The sequence below is a fragment of the Pyrus communis genome, chromosome 4, assembly GCF_963583255.1.
Source record: "Pyrus communis chromosome 4, drPyrComm1.1, whole genome shotgun sequence".
Classification (NCBI taxonomy): Eukaryota; Viridiplantae; Streptophyta; class Magnoliopsida; order Rosales; family Rosaceae; genus Pyrus; species Pyrus communis.
In genome coordinates, this window is record NC_084806.1 from 7,070,994 (window position 1) to 7,097,924 (window position 26,931).

The 26,931-nt window shown below is 35.3% G+C and overlaps 2 protein-coding genes, 1 non-coding gene and 1 pseudogene across 3 annotated transcripts; 2 read left to right on the plus strand and 2 right to left on the minus strand.

Annotated features, from left to right (window-relative positions):
- The first annotated feature begins 15,997 nt into the window (after positions 1 to 15,997).
- LOC137731511 (chlorophyll a-b binding protein, chloroplastic-like) lies at positions 15,998 to 17,570 on the plus strand. The gene is made up of 5 exons (XM_068470631.1): positions 15,998 to 16,118; positions 16,249 to 16,437; positions 16,629 to 16,666; positions 16,772 to 17,286; positions 17,394 to 17,570. The coding sequence occupies exons 1-5, from the start codon at positions 16,063 to 16,065 to the stop codon at positions 17,409 to 17,411; spliced, it is 816 nt and encodes a 271-aa protein (XP_068326732.1). The 5' UTR covers positions 15,998 to 16,062; the 3' UTR covers positions 17,412 to 17,570.
- A 2,821-nt stretch (positions 17,571 to 20,391) lies between these two features.
- Positions 20,392 to 21,090, minus strand: LOC137731836 (uncharacterized). Its single transcript, XM_068471073.1, has one exon. It carries the CDS (start codon positions 20,948 to 20,950, stop codon positions 20,654 to 20,656), a length of 297 nt encoding a protein of 98 aa, XP_068327174.1. The 5' UTR covers positions 20,951 to 21,090; the 3' UTR covers positions 20,392 to 20,653.
- A 3,274-nt stretch (positions 21,091 to 24,364) lies between these two features.
- On the plus strand, positions 24,365 to 24,445 carry TRNAL-AAG (transfer RNA leucine (anticodon AAG)). Its single transcript has one exon. It is a non-coding gene; the product is annotated as a tRNA-Leu (tRNA).
- Positions 24,446 to 25,626: 1,181 nt separating this feature from the next.
- On the minus strand, positions 25,627 to 26,835 carry LOC137732596 (DNA N(6)-methyladenine demethylase ALKBH1A-like; annotated as a pseudogene).
- Between the last annotated feature and the right edge of the window lie 96 nt (positions 26,836 to 26,931).

Consider the following 26,931-nt stretch of genomic DNA (forward strand, 5'->3'; position numbering starts at 1 on the left):
TTGAATAGTTGGTTAATATTATCAATGGGAGAAAATCTTTTTGATGAAAAATATCTTCATTAAAGAGAAAAGCTTATAGTACAACCAGTTTTAATACAATTAAAATTCAAAGTAACTAAAGTCGAATCAGGGAGACAATAATCTCAAACTTGAGGGTTAGCCATATCAATAGGAGAACATAATAACGTACATAATTGTTACTAGTCCACTCATGCGATAAGAACATGAAAATACAACGTATCACAATGTAAATGTACGTAACGAACCCTTCAATATTAAAAGCATATTGTATTGACCGCTTACATTGAGTACTTTTTAGTGTTCAGCCAAAATATCGTCAAGTGGTGTTATTATTACAGACTATAATGCACTTAGAATTATTATTTATGTATTTGTTTTATCAAATTAATAACATACAAGTGACACATGTTAATTCTGTTGTTGACTCTTAAAAATTTTGTGAGTACCTTTCAGTGGGTTTTGATTAGGAAAACACTTAATTGGGTGAACTTACTGGCTTTATATAGTTTATGAAGAATCAGCGAGAGAAGAAGTTATGTGTTGATGATACTGGATGAACCCTAAACTCAAGATCTTAAGAGTTAGTCTTTGATGAGATCTGTACAGGGAAAGAGGGTAAGAGATAAGGATATGACCACCAGTGGCTTGAAGTCGGGTTGGAGCCGTGGAGGCAGTGTACTGAGATAGGGACTTGTCGGCAACGGAGGGGTAGGGTCGCCGTCGCTGGGTATTTTTTTCAGGTATTTAACTTATTTTTAATTTCTTAAAATAAATTATAAGTCCAGCCGTGATAAAAATAGTACACATGTTAAATTTTAAATGGAAGTATCACAGATAACGTGGTAGCACAATACTACTTAATAATTTCTCAAGAATAAGAACCTACCTTTCTCTGTTAAATTTGGACAGAATCTGTTAAAGGGAAATTGTTACGATGGGAACCATTTTGTTGGGAATTATGAGACAGCTGATTGTTCCCTCTAGGCTGACGCAAGACTCTTCTCTCCACTGGACACGTGGAAGTCCTTTATTCCATCGGCGGCAAAGTGTTGGCGCGTCCTTCAGTTGCCACGCAAGACAAAGCATGAGTGTCGCAATTCGATCATGCCAGTAGTTTGTTCTGCTTGCGTGGAAATGTGATGGACAATAAAATAATATAGTCAACTGGTCCACGTATTTAACGAAACGTTAACTAACACCGTTTGTATTAGGCCGTGGTGAATACTTGTCAAAGCACGGCGGAGAAGCCGGCCCCGCCCAGGTTTTCGGGTCTCGCACCACCTCCTGGCTCCGTGATGAGATTTTACTTTCGTGATGAGATTTTACTTTCAACTCTTTACTCAAAACAAATGTTTTACCTAACAGCAAAATAAAAAAATAAAAAAGGCTCGTAACGCATTCGATTAAGTATATTTATTTCTGCATCTTTATTTGAAGTTTTAGTTCAATTCTCGCCTCACTCAATATTTATTTTATAAAAATCCGAAAAGAACAAACAAATTGTTATATATTTAATCTCAAAGTTGAAATTGAAAATGAGAAACCGAATGCATCTGAATTTAATTTGTATATTCAGTTAGAGATGAAATGATATTTAATTAATTTGACAATGATATTTAACCACTATTTGATTCCGCAACAAGAAGGTTTAAGTATATATCGTGGACAAATACTGATTAAATTAATTAAACGAATGCATCTTAAATATTTATACCAATATTATTAATTTGTATATATGGGACCACAAGAAGCTCCCGACTAATATAGCTGAAAAAAAAACCCAATAAGTACACTTGCTGGCTTGTATAAACACCACACTCTTGTGGCACAATTTTGTGGCTAAAACCCTTTTTTCATGGCAACCTTATCATATATGGAGATAAAGGCATTAGCTTTTGGCTGCAAAATCAAATGCAATGATTTCCAAGTTATCCATTTCTTGTGATATTTTCTTTTGCCAATTGTGACTCACTTTTGGTACCACCAAAAAACATGAGTTGTTGTGACAAACTTTAGTACACGTAGAGGGAACTGAAGTGGTTGTGGCACAGCTTGCCGTGTAGATTTAAGTATGAACAAGAAGAAAAACAAATTCTAAATTTGGTTGGAAGAAAAGAATATAGCTAAGAGACAAACTAAATACCTAAAATGAATCTCTTTATATGATAACAAAGAAATTATTTTTTTGTATATACGAAATTTGCCACGCAATGAATTTTTTTTACCTGTTATAATATGAGTATGTGACATACATATAGTTAATACATTCTACTTCTAAGTGTATTAATAAAATAAATATACATATTATAATTAAGTAAAATATTCAAAACATGTGGCTGTGTTTTACGAGAAATATTTTCAATACGACTCGAGCACGGAGCAATACGTCACATATTGTTATACAAGTGGCCAGGAATTTTTTTCTCAAGTATCCATCCACTTATATAATGACATAGTATTAACAAAATAAATATACATATTATAATTAAGTAAAATATTCAAAACATGTGGCTGTGTTTTATGAGAAATATTTCAATACGACTCAAGCATAGGGCGATACGCCATATATTGTTATACAAGTGGCCGGAAAGTTTATTTCAAGTACCTGTCCATTTATATAATGACATATAATTATATAACGTATGTGTTTATGTTCTGAACACACTAAAAAATCTCTTTATAATAATGATAAGATTATCTAGAGTCACACAAGCCAGGTCATGACATGCACCTTCGTTATATGGCGATATTTTAGAGAGGAGGGGGTTTGACGTAGAGAAATGTCAATCTTATTCTTCTTTCCGTACATCGGAACATGCAAAAACTCAACCAACTTGATTAATTAAACTAGAAATCTTAAAAAAGAAAGAAATCTAATTAATTTATGTGTAAAATAAAAACATAAAAGAATGCAAAGCACGCACTGACTAAACAGAGAATTTTGAAGGAGACAATGCAGAGGATGTTGCTTAACGCATTTGCCAGAAGTTAGGGACCCTCGTAATCGTAAATGGTGTTGAGTGAGAAGAAATGAAATGAAGTGAAATATTGAAATGCAAGGCATGGGCACGTGACAGTTGAGTTTTGGCACGGTTGAGTATGGATCAAGCTAGTAGTGGCTTGTTTAACATGTGTACTCGTTGTGGAGAAAATTTTTAATGGAGCGATTATCTTGTCGTTGAAGAAAGTTCTATATTTCATCGTAAAATTAATTAGTAATGTGAAAATTTGCTTAATTTTAAGTATACACATACAAGAGTTCTTATTTTCTCGGTGGCCAATTTACTATCAACACGTCCTATACTCATCGAAATAAACTAGTAAATAACTGACGTGGGTAACTAGCTCTCGACTATTACGTGGCGTTATATACTGATGTGTTTTATTAATGAACGGGTGACATGATTTACACTAACGAATTTAAATTTTAATATAATCAAGAGGTTTTATGATATGAATAAATTAACAACACGTGAAGTTGTGGTTGAACATTAATAGATTTTTCATGGGGTGTCTTCGAAAATTGCCCACCAATATTTATTATACGGATGACTGTGATTGAAGAATAAGATTGTGTACAAGAGTCGCATCGTAGTCCAGTCCTTCAATCGTGGGCTGGTCGGGCATTCTCATGCATTCCTAGTTTTGAATCCGAAGCATATGATTACGCACAGTGGAAAACCCTCTCTCTTACGTTCCAAAAGACAAAAACGCCCTCAGTGGTTCGAGTAGATTTGCATGTTGACCGAAGCCCTAGCTGGAAGCTGCAGTGGATTTGCCATGCACGTGTAATGTGAGCCGTAGATGTAATCATGTAACTTGCACTTGATTGTTACACGTCAATGCATATTTTCCCAAAAGTCAAGACTGACAGGCTTTGACCGGGCCTTTAGACCATGTGACTATGTGAGTGAGTAGAGTAATGGTCTTGCTTTTTATTCTTCTTCCCCACAAGTGACACAAGTTGGAAGCCAAATTTAATAAAATGTATATGTGGATTCACACGCCACCTCACTCACGCCTATCCTGAGGTGCAACTCTTTTTACGTTGCTTCCACCTTCTGCCACTCCGTGTGACAATCCATCACACTACCATGACTAAGCTTTCTTTCTCTCTCAGTCTCTGTTTTGACAACCTTTTATGAGAAATTAGGTCCTTGAAATGACATAGACATCCGTGGATGGATGTTCATACGGGTGAGTGACCACGTAATTCAGATGACATTTATTACAAAATTATGATATTCTCTGGCATTTTGGTTCCACATGATTCTACGTTAATTTAACTCAATGTGGAAGGTTTGTGAAATGACATAAATATCCGTGGATGGATGTTAATGTTTGCAGTTGAGGGCAAAAACTTAAGTACGAGTGTTCAACTATGTAGTATATAATTAACACAAAAACACAAAATATTTTGTACACGATCTCATACTGATTTCACCACGAGTGAGAGATGTTATAGTCGTGCAGTCTTATTGAAAGTTCTCTCGTGGATAAACAGCAGGGGTTGTACTGTAATTTTCAGAGGGGTTGTATTGGAATTTTCAGAAAAGGATAATATTCAAGAATCATGCAAGTCCATCGGCTCACTGCTTCGCCGTGCAAGCAAGGAGTAACTGGTTGCTTTATGCTTCCTAGTTCTGGGACAAGTACAATTACGCCTTTACGTGCATGGTAAGTGAACTCCAACACCAAAAAAGAAAAAGGAAAATGAAGGAAAAAAACCGAACCAAAAGAAAAGGAAAAGAGGGTGCACAATAGTCATAATGTTCCCACACACACCTTAATATCCTAAGGCTATTCTTTTTGGTTAAGTATAGTAATTACGGTCTCTCCTGGGGTCGACTGGGCTCACTCAAGCTATACCTGTAAGTTATCTTCGATGCTTGAATCAGCCAATTGAATAACTCCACGTGGGGAGAGATTAGAATTAATTGGATAGAAAGCTTTTCACTCTTCCACTTCAAGAATTTGGTACTCTACTTCCTGTTTGGTTTGCTTATAGATCAGATAAGATTGAGGATGTGTGGAGTGGGTGTTACACAGATATAGTGATCTATCCATTTCTCATCCTAGGGTAGAGAAGGTGTTTCATGTTTGTATATATCAAAATTATGTATTTGCCTAATTAAAATTAAACTTATACAAATCTTAAATACTTTAAGCTTATTTCAATTTATCTAAAAACAATGAAACTATTTATGCAATATTTGATGGGAGATGGTATTTCTACACCGTACACGATGACTTATTTAGGGTTATTTTGCCAAGAAAACGTAAGGGAAAATTGTAACTTATGCCAATAATAAACCGAGATGACATGCCACCCTCTTAACCACTGTAATATCTGATTGTTCACGTTTTTATTCTCTTGAGGCCTAAGTATATTTCCACGCTTCCAGCTAAGAAACTTGCTTAAATAACCAAACCACACAAATCAGAATTTATCCTTTTCCATCATAACCTTTGTAACAAAAGAAAAGGGATTAAAACGTAGGGTTTTTATAAAATTATAAGTAGCTGAATGCAAGTGACCGCAACAAGAACACCATGCATGCATTAAAGTTTACGATAATAGTTTAAAAAGTGGAACTCTCTATAGATCTTTCGGTAACGTCAATTTTCATGTCAATAATATAAACATGATAAAAATTATGACGTAAGAGAAAGCTTATTAAGATCGAAAGAGTCTTTCTTACATTTTTCTTCCTAATTTAAAAAACAAGATGGCAGCTCATGGTGGCGTAAAATTCCATCATTCTCTCATTCCTAAGATAATTAATATTGGGAAATATATATTTTAGTAAACTTAGGGATTTGTGAGAATTTAGCGTAACGAACTATAAATGGGATTAGAGTGAGAAGAAACTTAAGGATGTTGCTTGACGCATTTGGCATCTCTCTCTCTCTCTCTCTCTCTCTCTCTCTCTCTCTCTCTTAAGCTTCTTCTTCCTCACAGCTGCTTTGGGTTTGGGGTCCCTTAATTCCTTTCCTTCCATGATTCCATCCACCCTCTCCCTCCCTCCCTCGTGCCTCGATTGCTGCGCAATATCTCAGTCGTGAGCCACCACACGTGCTGCATGCCCTAATATACATATGATATATATGTTGGAGTCATTTTTAAGCCATGTAACATTCTCTGTTCTATTAGATATTAATTAGTTATTGTTTAAAAAATCAAGATTAGTTACTTTATTAGCATCAACAAGTTTAATTAAAGTATGTAAAAGGTTGCTACCTTGCCCATGCACTGAACGCGACCTATTATATTCTTTTGTTACCTTTGTGGAGCACTCTTGTTTGGTCAAACTCAAGCAGACAAACCTAGATTTTGGGGTCCCTTTGGCCAACAACACCCACTAAACTAAGTTTATCCAATAATTCTATAAGAGGGCCAATAATTTCGCAAACCGTCCAATAATATCTAATAATCTGTTAATTTAAATGGTTAAAAGTGCTAGGATTATAGGATGATATGATGGACTGCTGAGATTGTGACAATCAGTTTTGTTAGAGTAGATGTTGTTAAGGTGTTAAGTACGAGAGTAATAGACTCTCTATATGTCTCAATGTAAAATTCAACAACCTATTCAATGAAAGCTTTTATTCTTCTTTCTTAACATGGTATTAGAGCAGTTTTCTTGTGTATGAAGTCCAATAGCCACACGTGCTCCATGTCATCTGATTTGTATGTCACATGTAAGGCTTAAAAATTACTACACACTTCAAATTATGTGTTCCATATCCCCCTCTCCATGCATGGCTTGTAAAACCAACGTGATAATATGAGCTCAAATAACATGTAGTTACTAGAATTTTAGGAAACCATATCTTACTTGTTTTGTTACAAATCTCTTTCCTTACCTTATTACTTTTCAATATTTTATAACACTCAAATATGCAATCAGAGCACACTAAATCTTGCTTCTTGAAGTTAGTTTATGGAAAATTTCTAGGATGGCATCTTTTAATCACTACAAGGAGAAGGAAACAAAACCGTTTAGGATGTGACCCTATATATAGTACTGATGATCGTGAAGAATTTCTAAATACAAGCCCCACCTTTCTCATTTTTTTCTTTTCCATGATATAAAGCGCAATAGCATGAGGAGCGTGGATATGGATTACATCAATTGAATCAACTTTCAAAGTTTGCAAAATATACAACGTGAAGAACAGTGATGATGAAGTGGTAACGTCGCCTGTTGCTGGCTATTCGTTGGACACCCTTTATGACCCTAAACCTTAAAAATGCCCCAAATAATTAAGTGAAGTTGACCTCAACTCCTGTCATCCACCTCAAGTACTCCTTCGTTGAATTAGAGTGTAAGGCAGCAGAGAATTTTTCAGTGAACAGGGAATACGTTCAGATACACTAAAAAATTTCTCTTAAGACAACAATGCAGTTTTTGCGAATGTAAGGTTTGGGATGATATCAAAATGTGTTCTTTTTAATTTTTATTTTATTTTATCAAGTTAAACACATTTTGTTGCAAATGTAGGCCAAACTACTTTTGTATTACTTTTTTCTACTAGTTATCAATCATTATACGTATTATGTATTCCCTAACTAAGATCTCCGCACTGGTCTAAAAAAATCAAGAAATCTGTAATAATAACGTACTTGAAGATAAAAAAAGAAAGAAAGAAAGAAGCTAGTTAGCATATCATCACATCCAAAAGAATTAATACATTTTGATATTTTGTTCAAATTCAACCCAAAAAGTAGGTCATTATTTACCAATATTTTTTTTTCTCATTGAACCCTTATTTTTTTATTCTCTCCCCACCTCTCCTTTCTCCCAATTTAGGATTGAGGATATATATATCTCTCTCCAAGATTCTAAAAGATGTTAGGCGCTAGGCGTGCTTAAGTAAATCTATTATATTTCATGTAAATAAGTATTTGTTTATACTTAAAATATATGTAATTTCATTATAAACTACAAAATAGAATGACATATATATATTATGAAGTATTGGAACATAATGAAAACATGGGGAACAAGCACATAGTGTGTGTTCATTTAAGTATTCAACAAGTCTCTTACAATTTATTAAAAAAATAAAATACAAAATGAAAGTCATCTATTTTCTGTCTAAGTGAGTCGCAACCTAGGCTGGTCTGGGCGAGCTAGGCAAGTGCTTAGGCGGTCTAGGTGGGCGCCTCAGCAGGTCTAGGCATCCTTTCTTAATTTTCAAACACCTAGGTATTAATCGGGATGGTGATCAGCCGTCTAGCGCTTAGAACAATATATATATCCGAGTAAAAAGTTTGAGAGAAAGAAGTTCCCCCACTACAACAAATTTGGGGACCGCAACACAAGTACTCGATTGTGGGGATTTCCCAATTAGAAATGGGGGCTTTTGAACTTTAATCATCGAAAAATTGAAATTAAATTAAAATATAGTGTTAGATTACATATGGTTTATAGTCCTTTGACGTGTATTTTAATTCAAAATTCATATTCTAGTTTTGTTTTAATACTTAATGACACATACGAAACATATGTAAATACATAAGATCGTGAAATATATTAAATTGAATTGATGTACCTAACATTTGTACCGAAATATATGTATCGTAATAATATTAAAATAAACTATTAATGTACTTGAGTGTATGTACCAAAAAGTATATTGAATGTCTGATATAAATATATCAAGGTATATTAAATGAATTAATGTACCTAAATGAAGAACACAAAGCATATCAGAATATCTTATAAAAAAATTAATTTACCTAAATGTCTACAACAAAATATATTATGATAAATCGTAAATGCGGATGAGCAAGATAAGCGGAAGATGGGGTGGCTTGCCTCCTCGTTCCCTTTTACCTATGCCATGAAGCTCATGGGCAGGTTATCTCTAATTGGATTTCCTTTTCTAACTGGGAAATGAAATAAAGACTAAATGTAATTAATAGATTGAAATTAGGAAGAAAAAAGAGAAATAAAATATCAAAATATAAAGTAATATGAGGTGATTAAATGTATGCTGACATGCATGGACATTCAGTTAAGGACTAAAATTAAGTTTTAATCTTACATAAGATTTTATTTTAAAAGTAATATTTTTTTAAGAATTTTAACGAAAAACTCTTGGTACTAATCATTTTAACGAAAAACTACATTTTTACACTAAAAAATCAATCTTAGTACTATTCACTTTACATTTTATTTTGTCTTTATCGTTAAAACTCAAAGTTTTTAAGTCATTTTCATTAGTTTTCGTTATTTTTTTAAGGAATAGAATGAAGTTTTCTATTGAAAATGTCTAGAGGAATGTCGTGATTTGGTTTTAAATGAAATTTTCTCAATAAACTTGGGGAAGAGCTTAGATGAGGAGAGCATTGGACGACGTGATAAACTCAAAACGAGGAGCTCAACAATATTGTTGAGTTCTTGCTGAATTTAGATAGCTAGGTAGAGTTTCCAAGTGTTTTTTTTTTGTTTTAATTTTTTTATATAGAAAATTGATGATTTATTAATGACTAGTAGTATTAAAAGCGAAAGGAAGACAACTTGATCCGTATCATGAAGGATTAGGCAAGCTAGATTACATATTAGGGTTTGATCGGCCGATCTAACCATGCAACTTACTCCTTCCCTCCCCTGGCTCTAAATTATATTAAAAATTTAATATTATTCTGATGTAACAGCTTCTAGAAGTGAATTAGCATATAACATCAACATTCATTCCAAATTGTGACTCGATAGGAATAAATATGTATATATGTGCACGTCTCTATCTGAAAATTGTTTGTGTGTTAGCATAAAACCCCACGTCATTTTACATAAATCAATTAAATAGGCAGACTTTCTAATCCAAACTCGAAAGCAAAGTTTAAAGAATGATTAGAAAAATAGTTAACCTCAAAGATCAAACACAAGGCATGCACCTAAAACACACAAATCCCATATCAAAATAAGAAGAAAAGCACGATAACACTGGTAAAGTGGCCTTTCGGGTTGTAAGATATGCATGCACCTGTACGGAGTTCCGGCTGCACGTCACGGTTGAGAGCTCCGTTTTAGCTAACAAGTTTGTTTGCTTCATTTTTCTTGTAATTGACTTGGTTACAATATAAGGTACTCACACCAATTATTATCTAATGAGTGTGATTAGTTTGTTATAATATAAGGTTGACTCTTGACTACGGCGATCGATCGATCGATCGGCCGTCCAAAGACCCCACAATGTGATCGTCTATTCTCATCAGCTTAATAGATATAAAGAGGCAGAGATTAGGTGGTGTACTAGAAGCAATGGTTGCATCACTACAGATAATGCATACAAAACATCACGATCGGCCGTCCAAAGACCCCACAATGTGATCGTCTATTCTCATCAGCTTAATAGATATAAAGAGGCAGAGATTAGGTGGTGTACTAGAAGCAATGGTTGCATCACTACAGATAATGCATACAAAACCCTGATGTTTTGGTCGGCATCTAATTATCTTAAGTTTCCTGACAAAAAAAAAAAATGGTTGTCAATTTGTGTTTATTACCTTATTTGCTAAGGGTGATGGTAATCCTATAATTAGTAGCATTTTATCCATCATCCCACTAGCAAGTTCCTCAACTATAATTATTCTTCATTCCTCCATTTTTTTCTATTTTTATTTACCGGACAAAGAAGAGCCTTTGTGTGGTGTAGCTTTGGACTCTTCTTTTTTGTGCAGATAAGTTTGAGTCGCACAACAATTCAGTTGGACTGTTATATCCTAGAAGAGACATGTCAAGAGATATATTGTTGCACCGGTTTGTAGACTTTTGTCAAACCATAATGGACTTGAATCTCCTTAAAGAGAATGAGATATACGCATCTCAGCCTAATTATCTACACGCTTCTTAGAAAAATATCATTTTTCCCAATAATTTTCCCAAACATATCTTAAGTTAACATCACCAACGGATTACTAATAGATTATGACGTGACCCCAAAACCACAAGTGCTTCTGGTTTAGTTCATTTCGTCCTGTACGTACATATGTCTTTTCGATTAATCGACCCATAGCAATATTTGAATCGACAAGTCAGTCACTTCTCAGTCCCTTGGCTTTATAGGACGGTTTCTAGCTAACTTTTTAGATTTTCTTTCTTGAAGCTTCTTTGGGATAATTTTATTAATTTCAAGTGTATATGTGTGTGTGTGTGTATATATATATAAACGACTTTCTTCGTAATAATTTTTTTTTAATCGGCATTAAGGCATGCTAAGCACCTATTCATTATTTAATTACAATGTGACTGGCTAAAACTTGATCATATAGGCAGATATATTAGTAAAATAAGTGTTGACATAGCTAGTCATGTTTATATTTCAGGCTCAACCCACCTACTTACAAGTTTTAAAGTTGACAGAATCATGCAGTTAGTTTACAAGAAAGGCTACTAATGATCATGATTTGTTTTCCATTAAATTTGTGAAGCACTCTGCATGGGATTATCATGCATAAGCTCAATAGTGTGACACTGTGCTTTCGATATGGTAGATTTATACTTAAAAACAAAAAATTATATCTAACTAGTTGTATTCAATTATGTGTCTTTTTTTAATCTAAAACAACATAAATTTCTTTGAATGTGCGAAGATTAACCAATACACAATACATAGCTTAACAAAAATTGGGGATAACCAATAAGCCCATTCAACAGCAAGATGCAAAACAAAAAGGAGAACCCTAATCCTTATCTTGCTAAGGCAGAATGCAACTGGTGTCGCTGCCCCCGCCACTTCCACCTTGCCAACAACTATAAGGGTAGCTTCCCTAAGAAAATTAACACCGCGTTGACTTCAACGAAGGCATTGCAGCAAAAAAATTTCAAACCCGCAACAACAGAACGTCACCAACCAGATTCGCCACAACAAACGACGCACCGTAAAAGAACCACTAGATCCAAACCACAGTCACAAACCCCTACAAAAAGAACCAAAAACGCAAAAATGGAGAAGGAGATGGGGTTAAGAGGCATCTTAAACACCCCCTTGCTTTGGGCTAAGCCGCAACACGCTTGGCCCCATATTCCGGCATGCCGGTCATGTGAGGGATGGTAATGGGAGGATTGAGATATGATGACGGCCAAAAGAGATTTGCCACTTGTAGCTTTGAGCGAAGGATGTGGGAGTGCGGTGTGAGAAGGGGGATCTTATGAAGTAGATGGAAGATGGAGGGTGTTAGGGGTTGAAGAAAGGCAATTACAAGACAAGAATTGGGTTTACCGAAGATAAAACACGGTAATAAACACCAAAAATTTGACGAAGAACACCGAAAAAATGGTGAAGCACGCTAGGAAACCAAGCCATCCACGAAGAGCATGGCTGGAGAATCATGAGTCGAAAGGGAAAGAGAGAGAGAGGGGGAGCGGTGTTGTATTTAATTATGTGTCTATACCGATAATGATAGAGAATTTTTTTCCCGAAAAATTATCAGAAATTAACCCTAAAGTAGTCCCATTTTCTGGTGAAACCCTAGAGTAGTGTTGATCTGGCAAAAAACAAGGATAATAATATTTACGCACTAATTTTTACCTCTCACATATTTTTGTAAATTTGTGGTCATTGATCTTTCTAAGTTCATTAGATCAAATAGGCAAAAATTAAAAAATATGTGTAAGAAGACAACATAGGTGTGAATAGCACTGGCAGTGATTACTGCCATGAGAATGATGTTATTTACCGCTTTCAAATCTATAAATCCCAATTCCTTTGCAAATCTGCGATGTGCACTCCAACTATAAACTCTCTGCGTTGTTGGCATCAGATTTGCCCCCACCACTAAATCACAATCTTGAACCTAAATTCACCACCGATATCATGTGACCATATCATGACTGGTGTGGACATAAATACAGAAGCACCATCATAAAAAAGAAGAAAAACTGACATAATAATATAATTAGCTTTTCAAGATGTGCATGATTTAGTACTTTCAGAACAATAAACTCGCTGGGACTTGTTCTTCTTTACGTTCTATCTCGCATGTCACGCAATGATTCATAGGACTGCGTCGTCGCTTGTTGACTCCGCAATTAAGAAACAATGAAAAGGAGAGATTAGAAATAGAATTGTATGCTAATCAAACTTTAGGAATCGGCCCTACTTGTCTGTCACGGAGACAATTATTTTTTCGGTGTAACCGGAAAGTTTGAGGAAAGCAATCACACAAATTTGACAAAACAAATTACACTTGATGAGATTGGTTACAATACTTACATGTATTTAATACAAAATTATAATATGAGGGTCAGTTATATTCATGTGAATATATGTATTTAATGCAACTACCTCTTAACTGTTGAGATGGTGATTGTATTGAATACATATAAATATTGTAGTCAACCCCACAATTTGTATTGAATAGTTACATTTCTAATTGTATTAGGACATTTTGTGATAAAATTAACACATGTCGGTTTGTGCTACAATTTGTATTGAATGGTTAAGTTGAGACAATATCAGTCTTATTAGTAGTACTAGTAAGTTGTTGGTCCGACTTTGAAATTTTAACATAGAACACATAATCGGACCAGTGACGTTACTAATTCACTCAAATTAGAACATGCAGATTTGTTCTTTATTTATATTATGGTATTACCTTAAAGCATATCAACCTCATCGTTCACCCTTAATACCCAACACGTAAAATAATACACTACATGATTTTGTTCTAATACTTATAAAGATTTCTCCCATGGGAGAGAGTTGTAATTTTGTAATGCTGTAATGCTCAATGACTGCTCAGTGAGACATGATTAGGACACCGTTTTTGTGCTGTAATTTCCTTGGCAGACATAATTGCAGTACTAATAGCGAGCACATGGTTGCATGGCAAAATGATAGATAAGGAATCCAAAGGAAATGATATGAAGTAAAGGAGAAGAAGATAAAGATTATTGCGATGCCTTTATATGTATCAAACATGGTTTGATGTTGTTGGTAGACCTCAAAACAATCACTAATTACGTTTTTCAAATCTTCCAACCACCATTTGCTTCCTTAAAAGGACCATTTTCTACCAACCTAGATTTCTTGGTTGGTTGCTTTATCTTATGGGGTAAATTTGGGATAATTATGCCTCAGTAATCCTAATATATACATGGTTATTTTAACTTTTACCGTTTTTGTTAATTACAAGAAATATTATTCCTCTGAATAAAATTAAGAAAATGAGGATGGTTTCTCTTCTAGTAAATAACCTTCGGAAAGAAAGCATTCCTCCCTCTTGCCTGCATCTGAGGGATTGGGCGCTCTAGTAGGGACATTTTATGGTGTTAATTAATAAGAGGAGGTAGAGTGAATGATTTGCCAGGTGGGTCTTTACCAACTTAAGTTTTTTTTAGGGAAGTCAGAAAACGCGAGCGCCCCATCATAATTCTGTTTTTTATGAGCTACGGGTCTTCAGTCATACTACCGCATTTGCCAATAATTTAGGTAGCGAAGTCTAGGATGAAATGACTGATTGGTTTACTGGTTTGTGACTTAGGTTAAGCTCTGTCTCGGAACCTTGCGGAGTTTGGAGTAAAGCATCCGGAGGTTGGCGTATCTTGTTCGTTCAAGATAGAGAAAAGAGGGGTTTAAACCAAGATGCAATGAGTGAAGAGAAAATCCTCACCTTAACTTTTGATCCTTTGCATCATTGAAAAGTTTTCATCATTGCGAAGCCATTTTCCAGAGCTACTCCTTCCTTTCACATATGGGTCAAAAGTCAAAACTTTTGTGCTTTAATCCACATCATATTGACTTGTATGCAGAAATTATTGAATGTTTGGGTTTGATCTAGCTGGAGTTGTATTTAGTTTTTCCTCTTTTGTTTCCCAAATGATTTCCCACAGCTGCTGCTTTCTGCTGATTACTTTGAGTAACCAACACTCTTTCCCTTATGATTTTTACAGCTGCGTCATGATAACAAGGCTATCAAATTTGTAGAAGTAGCTCCTCTTCTAGTATTCTTCCAAAGTTATGATTGGGCTTTTTTCTTTAAATAGCCCAGGAAGCCCACTTGAACTGTGAATAAGTTCCTCCTGACCCAATAAAATTCAATTGGGCTTCATGTGATAGAATGTCTCAAGCTAATAAGTTTCTCTCTTAAATGAGTCCATACAGTTAAGCCCAATTCAAGCTGGGCCTCCTTAAATGACCCGATTTGGTTATGGCAATCTGACTTCGACCTATCCTGATTCTGAATCATTACCCTAACCTTCCCTCACTGCTTGGCTAACACCGGAAGCAAAGACTATTACAAACCCTAACATTAGACTCATAGAAATCATTACAAATTCTAAACTCCGAAATGTAATTGTGGTGGAGAGCTATAAAAACTCGGCACGTGATGTAGTGCACTGAGCTTTTGGACACCCTCCCATTAGTCTATGGATAGAACTCACTCCCAAAAACCGGCTTGTAAGAGGGATGTGCTTCAAATCTCAATGCACTACATCAAGAATTTGCCAAGAAGAAAACCGATGATAACTTCTCCAACACATTACAATACAAGTCAATGTATTTGAGTACAATCTAGTCTGGTGAAATATGGTCTAATACGGCTACCAAATGAGGCTTTAACGTTACAAATAAGACGTCATTGTTATGTTTGTTCGAGAACTTTGGATAATCAATGGATTCAAGCTTGTGTTGATGTTGTGTTATACGTGCTTCATACACATTGAATTGGGTAATAAACATTACCTTATGTGAGAATATCAGATATCTACTTGGCCTCCTTATACGATGCCCTCATTGGTTGCAATCAGTTCTCAGATATATTGGTGACTCTGACTTGTAATGTAAACCACCAGTTTGTGATTTTTCCAGGTAAGCTCAACAACTGGAGGTGGAGGGAATGAAGGGGCCCACTTTCAGATTCTGCACGCCACATGGCAATCCAAAAGCCAATCGGACACCACTCTCCTATCCTACAAGATAAGCCCTTCAATTCTTTACATTAACTCTCTCTCCCCAAACACTCCAAACCCCCCATCCAATTTCACAGATCAAACAAGCAGCAAGGTTTGGTTGAAGTCTCACAAAATGGCCTCCGCTTGGGCTTCCTCTTCCGCCATTGCAACCGTCGCCGTATCTTCACGGTAATTAGTAATTAATTAACTTAATGTTGTGGTTAATTACTTGCTCTTGCATGGTTTAGTGGAAATTTGGAGCTTTGTTTTTAGTCACGTTTGCTTAATTGATACAACAAGGATATGGATTATACTGCAGCTCCCAGAAGGGTGGGGCTACTTTGGCAGCGACCAAGGCTTCTTTCTTTGGTGGAAGGAAGCTGAGAGTGAGAAGCTTCACAGCATCCACCGGATCATCGTCATCTTTTACAGTACGTGCTGCTGCTGCTGACCCTGATAGACCTCTGTGGTTTCCGGGAAGCACCCCTCCACCATGGCTCGATGGAAGGTCGGTCCAAAATGTTTCGTATACCTACATATAAATGTTCTCTTATCGGACTGTCTAGCAACATTTAGTCTTTTTTGTTACTAACATGTGAACTCTAAAAATAATACTCTATATTCTATATGTTTCTTTATATAGTCTACATCTTCCTTGCTAGTTTCTGATTACGTGTTTATTATGCCACAATAATGCAGCCTCCCAGGAGACTTTGGCTTTGATCCGCTTGGTCTTTGTAAGTTGAACACCAGTGTTACTAAACCCTAACCCTAATTCTCACATGATCTCTAAATGCTGATGAAATCTGTAACTAATAATGTTTATTAAATTGTAAGTACAGCATCTGACCCAGACAGCCTGAAATGGAACCAGCAAGCGGAGCTTGTACACTGCAGATGGGCAATGCTCGGCGCAGCCGGAATCTTCATCCCCGAATTCTTGACCAAAATTGGCATTCTAAACACCCCATCATGGTACACAGCCGGAGAGCAAGAGTACTTCACAGACACCACCACTCTCTTCGTCGTTGAACTTGTTTTGATCGGGTGGGCCGAGGGAAGGAGATGGGCGGACATCCTCAAGCCCGGGTCTGTTAACACAGACCCAATCTTCCCCAACAACAAGCTCACCGGGACAGATGTTGGGTACCCGGGAGGGCTCTGGTTTGACCCACTTGGATGGGGAAGCGGCTCGCCTGAGAAGATCAAGGAGTTGAGGACAAAGGAGATCAAGAACGGAAGGCTAGCTATGTTGGCTGTGATGGGAGCTTGGTTCCAGCACATTTACACTGGGACTGGCCCCATTGACAACCTCTTCGCTCACCTCGCTGATCCCGGCCATGCCACCATTTTTGCTGTAAGTGCAATTAGTACAGTTTAAATTGATTTAAACTAATTTGAGAACATGTTCAGGGTTTTCTTAATTAGGGTTAACATGTATTTGTTTTGGTTGGTTTTTGACAGTCTTTTTCCCCCAAGTGAGGAAGGAAGGAGAATTATAATTGGGACTCAAGTGCGTGAGGAGAAGGGGCAACGTTGGTAGGACTTAAAACTTGTAATTTGATTTGCTTGCCTTGTGTACAAAAATATATTTGGAACCTTCGTTCCAATATGTATGAAATCAGCTGGTGACCTACAAAATCGGAACTTATAAATATGTAGACTACTGTTTTGCGATATAGGAGGGAACTATCGAACCTAGAACTACAAATGTATTAACAAGTGTTCTAAATCACTCGAGTTACAAATCCACTTCAAAACGATTTCTTTTTTTCGTGGAAAGAACTCAACTTGGGATCTATTTGGACCACAATATTCATTACGAAAAGGTTAAACAACATGAACTTCTAAAAAATCCAAATCCTGGTTTGTGTAGACAGGGAGAAGATGCTCAAAGCCTCAAACATACAGTCAGATTGCAGTCTTATTTATTAAAATTAAGCGATTTCGAAGTTTCAATCATGTGAACCGATGTTCTTATCTAATAGCTTGGGAATTATATACAATAAAACCGGTTACAAGATTTTACTCAAAATTAAACGTGCGGATCTAATAAACTGATATAAGCTGTATATTAATCACGATTTAATATCATTTTTAACAAGCTTTATTTGTGCATATGGAATGAGGATCCTCTTTGTGAGGATTTTGGGGATCCATAAATCATGTATGTTTATCATATATCGTGTGATCAGAAATTATTTTAAATTTTTTATTTAAAATTGAATACAAATAGTATCTGACAAAAACTGACCACACACTATACGAAGTACGATGAACGGACATGATTTATGAATTTTCAAGATTCTCATAAAAAGAAGGGAGCTTTAATGAAAAGGATCTAGGCCAACAAATATTTAACCAAAAATCATCCCAAAATGTTATTTAACCAAAATGGCTCAAAGTTTAATAAAAAATCATCCAAAACTATTATCAACGGGTCAAACTTACAAGCCCAAGCCGCTACAAATCTACGCTTTCGTAAGTATCCTTAAATGATTTAATATTGTCATGGCTCTTCACTAACCTCAACCCAGAACAAAACCACGCGTAATAACTCTCTGTCTTCATATCAAATCAAATTCCCCCATTTCAAAAACACTCAAATCAAAGTTGAAAAATGAAGCATTCATCGGAACAAAGCCGCCTAAACAAGTTCAAAGAAGTTTAATGGCAGAAATCGACGAAAAAGTGTCTGGAAAAAAAGAAAGAACCGAAACATAAAATTATTTCTAGAGAACCCAAAACATAACACTGATTCCGAAGAAAAAAAAAATCAGATTTAGTGTTTGTTTTATCTGTGCACAAACAAACACTGTATTTGGAAAGAAAAGAACCAAAATCCAGAAACAGTAACTTAAATTTCAGAAACAATCTATGTTTTAACCTTTGACTGTTTCTTTTCTTTCATGCATCAGTTGATTATATTTAAGAAACATAGTGCTTATTTTGCTTTGAATCCAAATACAATGAATTTCACTATTTCTTTTCTAACTTACATTTAAGAAACAATATGTCTATTTCATTTGGATTCTGAAACAGTGACTTAAATCCAAAAACAGCAACTTAGATTCCAGAAACAGTGTTACTTAAAATTCAGAAACAGTGACCCGTCGTTATTATTGAATAACATGCAGATCTCAAATTTATTTTATGGAGAAACAAGCGATGAACTTCACTGACAAAAAAAAAATTGAAAAACAGTACCTCGAATACACTATGAATAATAACGACGATCACATTTCAACGAAATAATACAAAATATAAATTAAATAGCATGAGGATCTATAATTTTGTTTCAAAGAAAAAGAAGGTCTTTCAAACAACGATGAACTCCATTAACGACAAAAATCTAGAACTCAATCTAAAAAAGTTAAGGGTAAAATCAACAAATCATAATTTATTATAGTTTAGCCATTTTTAGTTAAACTACTTTAATATGGGCCTTGTATTAATCATTAAACAAAACTTATAACATAGTTTTTTATTAAAACTAAAAAATTTCAAATTATTTTCATTAATTTTCCTTAAAAAGAATCCGAAAATGATCATCCTTCGTTTATATGTAACCAGAATCTCCTGCCCTTTCATCTGAAAGTTGTACAAGGTACTTAATCATCAACTTGGATGCCAAGTTGCCAACTAACATCCACAAGGCTCTCAGCCTCAACATAATTTAATCAGGAAGGTGAGCTCCGGATGGAGCGGAGGCACTCCCAGATTTAACCATCAAATCATGCATATTATATTCAAAATCTAATTTATCAATCATTTCTCTCAGACCAGTTAAAATTTAATCCAACAGCAACAAAGAAAAGTCCATTTTAAAAGTTATAATAACTTTAGCTATTATATTAAATTTCAATAATTCGGATCTCCATACTTGATGAATTAGGAAGAAATGATCCGAAGATAATTCATTTCCATTCCCCTCAAGTTGAAAACAAAAGGACAATTATTTGTTTTGGAAGCATTCAGCTTTTATGAAGCTAAGGCTCATGGAAGCCAAATTCATGTTAGTTGGTTTGGAGATAAAAAAAAAAAAAAAAAAAAAAAAAAAAGTGATTTCCGCCCATTCTTTCCGTTACCACACATTTCTGAAGAATTAAGGATAAAAATAAACACCAGAGTACTGAAAAAGAGACATGTACGGAAATCATTTCTCAAAGAGAAGTTGTTTGGACCAAAGTCCTGAAATCAACACCAGATTAGTTAGTTAACTAAACACAAGGATTGGACGGTAAGATTTCTGTTCACTCGTTAAATTGCCAAACACTGGTTCTTGCTTTGTAGTTTGCACAAAAGCCCAAGTTGCAGATACGAAAACAAACCCAAAAAAATGAATAAACACAAACTTTGTGGCCACAAGCAATAAATTAAGCAGCAAATACTAAAATTCTAATTAAACTTGAGTAAACTAAATTGTGAAATTCAGTGGAACCCAATACAATTTACAAACAAATTACACTTAAAGGTAACAAATTTATCAATTAAGCAGACAAATTTAGTTATAAAAATATATTAATTTGAAGGAAAGTCACCTCATTACAGCCGAATGATGAACTCTCACCTTCTCTCCTTCTCTCAAAATATCATTAACTTACTATAATACAAGATCTAGTTTTTTGTAGTTTCTACAATTTTTTTTTTTTTTTTTTGGAAAAAAAATTGTGAGGAAAGAGAGAAATTCTATGACTTTCTAATAAGAACCAGAACTGACCCAGCTAAGACGGAGGGTTGGGACGCTGTACGGAGATCTGAACCGGAAGTGGCCGACCCGTACCCGACCCACCGCAGCTGCTACATAACGTACGACCCGACCCGGCACAACTCCGACACCCGACATCGCCGTCGGACCAGCGGGAGCAGAAGCACGAGACCCGACCCGTTCCGTTACACCTGGGACACCGCGGGAACGGGCCGGCCATGGTGTTCCGGTCCATGATCGTTTTGACCAAGACCGCGCCCGCCAGGACGCCGAGACCGGTGGCCAGCTGAGTCAGCACGATCGGACCTCCCATTGTTGCTGATGTGGCAGATAACCAGGAGAGAGCAGAGAGAGGGAGGAAAATAAGCGAAAGGTGTAGAACGAGGATTTTTATTATTTAATTTTTGGGGTTTTATTGCAAAAAAATTGAAAAATTAAAGTGGTGAAGTGAATGAACACGTAGACGCCGCTGGGTGGGATTTTTAAGCACGTCGAATATTTGGAATTTTGCGGACGTGTTTTGTATTTTATTGATTTTTCTTCCTTCCACGCTACTGGTAGGATTGTACCACTTGATTTTCTTTTCTTTTTCTTTTTCTTGTACACCGCTGGAAAATTTTCAGGTGTGATAGGCCTGAAAAACATTTTGTGTTTGTCATGTTTGTGAAGAGTTTATAGTATCTTAACAAGATGTGTCATGTTAAATTTATTATTTCAACAGATTTTTAGTAGGCGACTCAATTGATTAATGGGTTGTGTGTTTCGTCTCAGACTAACAGACTTTTAACAGGTTATTTTAGTGTCCTTTCGCGTTGTGTTAGTAGGTCGGTTAAAAAATTGTCAAACTTACGTGTGATGTTAATTAGTTTTGAAATTTTTATGGGTGTTTGTAAAAAATATCTGAAAGTAGATAATGGGTGTGATTGTTGTGAATATTCTGATAATTTCCTATTCCAAAAATTGTTAGACTCGTTAAATTAATTACTGATAAAATATCTCTCGTCTCTCTGGATCCATATGCCAATGAAATAGAACGGCTACTCAAATATGAGTAGGGACTCTTACTCAAAACTCTTCATGTTCAACTCACAGAGCTTTGTGTTTATGATCATAACCGTTCATATTATAAATCACATTGTAAATATCATCTCTGTAAAAAATGAATTAAAATTAAGGTCGTTTAGTTAATTTATTCTAGCAAATACATAGACGGTTCGTAATGTTTTTACTAATTCCGTTCATTTGTTTTTATATAGTTCGATAACTAAACAACTTTAGTTTTAATTCATTTTTTACAAATGAGATCTTTATAGAGTAATTTATAATATGAATGATTCTAATTATAAAAACGGAATTCCATAAATTGATAACGAATAATTTTGAGTAAGAACTCCTACGCCTTCTTTGAAGAGGCAAGTATTGTTCTGGTATTGTCGCAAAGCCAGCCACATTCACGGATGGAGTTACAAGTACACCTTGGTCTCCACTAAAGTCTTCAATTGCTTCAACCATATCACAATTGTGTATAATGTCTTCAGTTGTCAATTCATTCCAGTAGGGAGACAAGTCCTAATATAATTATCAGACTTATCCTTCCCGTGGATGAGAGCACTTATATAGATCATTTTAACCATTATTGTGACATTCAGATCCAATAATACAATGTCACATATAGAAAAACCTAAATATGACGACATTGTATTGTTGAGTAATTTTCCCGCTTCATAGTTTCTTACTTGAAAATTCACGTCTTTGCGTTATTTTTTATCACATTTTATGAATTAGTTGACTAAACTCTAAAAGTAAGTAGTGAACTGGATCTTTCTGAAATATATTTCACTATTTGCTTTAGAGTTTAGCCAACCAATCCACATTGGGAAAGGGCCCCCAAAAATCACCTTACGAACTATATAACATAATACCTAGAGATTCCCATCATCGCCATCGTATGCCGCTCACACCTCAACATTTCCAAGCCATTTTTCTGTTCGATCCGGAACAAAAATAAAAGAAATGAAAATTTATCATAAATCTATTAAATGCCGATGTAAGAAAAATATCGAAAATGAAGATAAAGAAAGAAAATTAAAAAAAAAATTATGAAGTTAAATTGTAAAAAAACCATAAGAAAATTTTAAGTATCTAAATAAAACATCATTAAAATATTGAATTTAATAACGATACTCCTGAAGAAAAATGAAAATATCAAAAAAGTCTTGATGATATTCTCAAACTTTTAAACCATGTTCATAACTTTGCTTCAAACGTGTATGTGGATCTAGAAAGTGATTAGAATTCACTTTCAAACAATGAAATTTCAGCTTGAACAATCTTGATCCTTGAACTTTATACTTGGAAGTCATAAATGAATATCTAGAATAGCGATTTTGATCAAATCTAAAATGAATATTAGTATATGAAAAAATTCAAATCGAGATATGAGTAATTACTTTGTTATACGAACTATGTTGGTTGAGGAACTTCAAGCACAAAGAGCTATCTTGGGCAGAACTTTGTCTCTAATTTTCATCTCCAAAACTAGATTGTTTCTTTGAAAAATTCTCACAATCATGCTGTTAAATACTGATTTTGATGGTCTTATCGAGGAATGAAGATAAGAACATATCAACAAACATCGACAAAAAAATCTCAAATGGGATACGTTACCAAAAATGGGGATATCGAGTAAATTTCAAACAACCTCACAACTTGAACAATAGCACAACAACGTTAAATCTTTCTTAGCCCAACATTTAATTATATAAAATAATGATTTTAACTATTTAAAAATAAAAAAATTCTCACAACCAAGCAGTTAAATAATGACTTTTACAGTCTTATCGAGGAATGAAGATAAGAACATATCAACATAAACATTGACAAAAATCTCAATTGAGATACGTTACCAAAAGTGGGGATATCGAGGAAATTTCGGCGAAATTGTAGGCACGCTCACAACTTTGACAATAGTACAAGAACGTTAAATCTTTCCTAACCCGACATATAATTATATAAAATACTGATTTTGACTTTTCTCAAAAAAGTTTTCACAACCAAGCTGTTAAATACTAATTTTGACGGTCTTATCAAGAAACAAAGATAAGAACATATCAACATAAGCATCTACAAAAAATCTCAATTGCGATACGATACCAAAAATGGAGATATGGAGAAAATTTTGCAAAACTTAGACATGCTCACAACTTGGAAAATAAAATAAAATATTTCACTCCTAATTCAGGAAGAAAAAAAAAGAATGCAACGTAGGATGAGGGGTGAGGTCAAGCATCACGCTAGGCAAATTATTGTCCATCTGTGGGACTAGTGCCTGAAAGGCAAATGGATGTCATGATATGTTCAGGGCATGTCAAGCCTTGTAAAATGTATGTCATGACATGTCAAGTCTCACAAAATGTAAATAATTATCTTGATGTGGATCGTTGCTCTACTAACTCAAGTAGTTTAAGGCGTGGTAAATGACCCCACACGTATAAGAAGATGGTGACCAAAATTAAAACACTTTTACTCTCATCATACATCAATCACATTATTGCTTTGTTTAGTTACAAGTTCACACTATCAGGCTTGGTGATATCAAATTTAAGTGTAAATCTTTATGAATATTTTGCTCCAATCAATGTTTCCTGAAGTGGAACAACTTATTTTGTGATTGGCGCGGTGTATTCTATTACCTTATTTAAGTGAAAATAGCATGGTGTAACAAGCAGTTGATATGGCCGAGTTGGTCTAAGGCGCCAGATTAAGGTTCTGGTCCGAAAGGGCGTGGGTTCAAATCCCACTGTCAACATTTCTTTTTCTTTTTCTTTCCAGTTTCATGATTTTAATTTTATTTTTTTGGGGGGGCTAAAGTTAGTTTGAATTTTAATTTGCATTTGAAACGGAGAATATTGAGCTTAAAAAAACAATTAGCATCCATTAGCTTCAATTTTTTTCCAAAGATGGTACAAATATTTTCTTAGGCCCCAGAACAACCTACAAAATCGAGTTGTGGAAAAACTACAAATTTGCACGGCAGGAGCATATGTACTATGAATTAGGCCCAGTTTAATATTGTTTTTTTCACTAAAAACTGCTTCATTTTAAAGTTAAGCAGTAAAAAAGTGTATATCCTGCTTATTTTAAAAGCAACGAGCTCCAGACAATAGCATTTAAAAGCAGTTTATAGATTACTTTTAAAAGCTGCTTTAATAAAAACAGAGTTAGGTCTTTAATAAATATTTTCAATTGTTGTATACCTTGATTAATTTTTTTTAAGTGACATTATTTAGCTTTCCGCACGCATTTTATTTTTTAGAGAAACAGGTAAACACTACCATTGTTACCACCATCATTACCTCCACTGCCACCATCGCTACCACCACCACTACCATCACTGCCACCATTGTTACCACCATCAATGTCGCCATCGCCACCACCACCACCATGCATCATTACCACAACTGTTATCACTGCCACCACAACCACAACTGCCACTACCACCATCATTGCCGCAACCACCACCACTGTTGTCGTCACCCACACTCCTACTATTATGAACATTTGTTATTATATACATTTATATCACTTTTACATTAAATTTTACCATACGCTTTTACGCTGTTTTTTATACACACAATACTTTTAAAATTCAATTAGCCAAATGCTCATCAACTTTATTTTACATCTGATCGTTCTTAAAACACAGCAGAAATAGTTTTTTTTAAAAGCACAACAATCCCAAACTGACCCTTATTACAAAAAATAACAAACGACTCCCAATAATATTATCACACACGTTAGATTAAATTTCACAATCAAATAACCGATGCCACTTGCATTGCTCCATTTCCTTTTTATTTTGGATAATCAATGATGCCTGCATTCATACTTATTTTCTCTTGTTTCTTCTTAACTTGTAATGAGCCACACATTCACGGGTGCAAGCCCACGTTGTTGTAACTCTCCCACGTCCTTGTGTAGCACCACCTCCTACAATTCTATATCGCCAAAAATTCTTTCCGAAACCGAAAATTCAATGAGAAGGAATTTAACCGTATCGTCAGAGAAATGCTTCTCAAGAGGCACAATTTCAGCATTTTCTCCATCAGTGAATAGCCGAGGCACGCATTTACCATGAAAGCATTCCCTCGATTCCTGGCCATAAGTAGAACATCACCGCTTCGAAGGAACATTGCTGTTGGAGGAACCTCCCTAAGCTTTCCGCCGAAAAGGAAAATTGCTTTGCAGCCTGAACCGAGGAAAGTGAGACATTTGTTGATGAACAACCAGGATCGAAAAACAAAAATGAAATGGCTACCTCATGCTTACGGTAGGCTTACTCCAATCAGCTTCTATGTCATCAAGATGTCCCCAAGCATATCACCTAGACAAAAAACCAGAAGACACAACAAATGTAAATTCCATGTCATCAAGGTGGCCAAAGTAATTGACTATTGCACCTTCAGGCTGGAACTCTTCACCCAGAGGCATTGCAGGTTTTGCCAGTCTTTTGGGCCAAAATAAAATTGAAGCCAAAACTGATTTTCCTGAGTTTCCTTTTGACGACACTTGATGTTCTTCAAAGAACTTCCACCCGTGGCAGTTGGCACCCCCTTTGCTGTCAGTAGGATTACATTCAGAATTTGAACTCCCTTCTGCAGCCAAAACTTTTCCCTCGTTCGCCACAGATAATAAATCATTAATTGGCCACGTAATATCCATACATCTCAATCGGAAAAGAATCAATAGAAAAGAAAGAATCGGAATGCATTGTCATTGGTTCTATTAGAGGCTGCGGGAAGCTGGTTAAACCCTCCTCTGTCCATTGGCATTTTTCTTCTACACGCAGTGCTCCAGGAATGAAATAAAATCCTGCAAGGTTTCCAAAAGGAAGGATGTATATGCTACAACATTGATGACTCGTACATGAACACTTCACATTGCAGCATTAACTAATTTACGAATTCTATCCATAAAACTATTTATTTTTTGTTCAAGTGATATTTAAATTAATTTAATCTAAAAATACAGAACAACGAATTAAAATGAACGCCAACTTTACTACGCCCACGTCCGCGTTCTCAAATCCGTCAATTCAAATTCCCATAAATAGTTGAGTTCATAAAATAAAAATACTTTTATACCCTCGTAAGCGGTAAACCAACCGCAATCACTCCAAATGACTTTTATACCCTTCATGATCCCCTCACCAACGCCAATTTCAAAGGATAACTTCGTCCTTCTAAATTTCAAAGAATGTCCTTTATTTATCTTTTGGGACAGAAAAATAAAAAA

Coding starts and splice junctions, on each gene's coding strand:
- LOC137731836 (XM_068471073.1), bottom strand. CDS start 20,950: ATGGGAGGTCCGATCGTGCTGACTCAGCTGGCCACCGGTCTCGGCGTC.
- LOC137731511 (XM_068470631.1), top strand. CDS start 16,063: ATGGCCTCCGCTTGGGCTTCCTCTTCCGCCATTGCAACCGTCGCCGTA. Junction 16,438..16,628: donor CCACCATGGCTCGATGGAAG/GTCGGTCCAAAA, acceptor ACAATAATGCAG/CCTCCCAGGAGACTTTGGCT. Junction 16,667..16,771: donor CTTTGATCCGCTTGGTCTTT/GTAAGTTGAACA, acceptor TTGTAAGTACAG/CATCTGACCCAGACAGCCTG.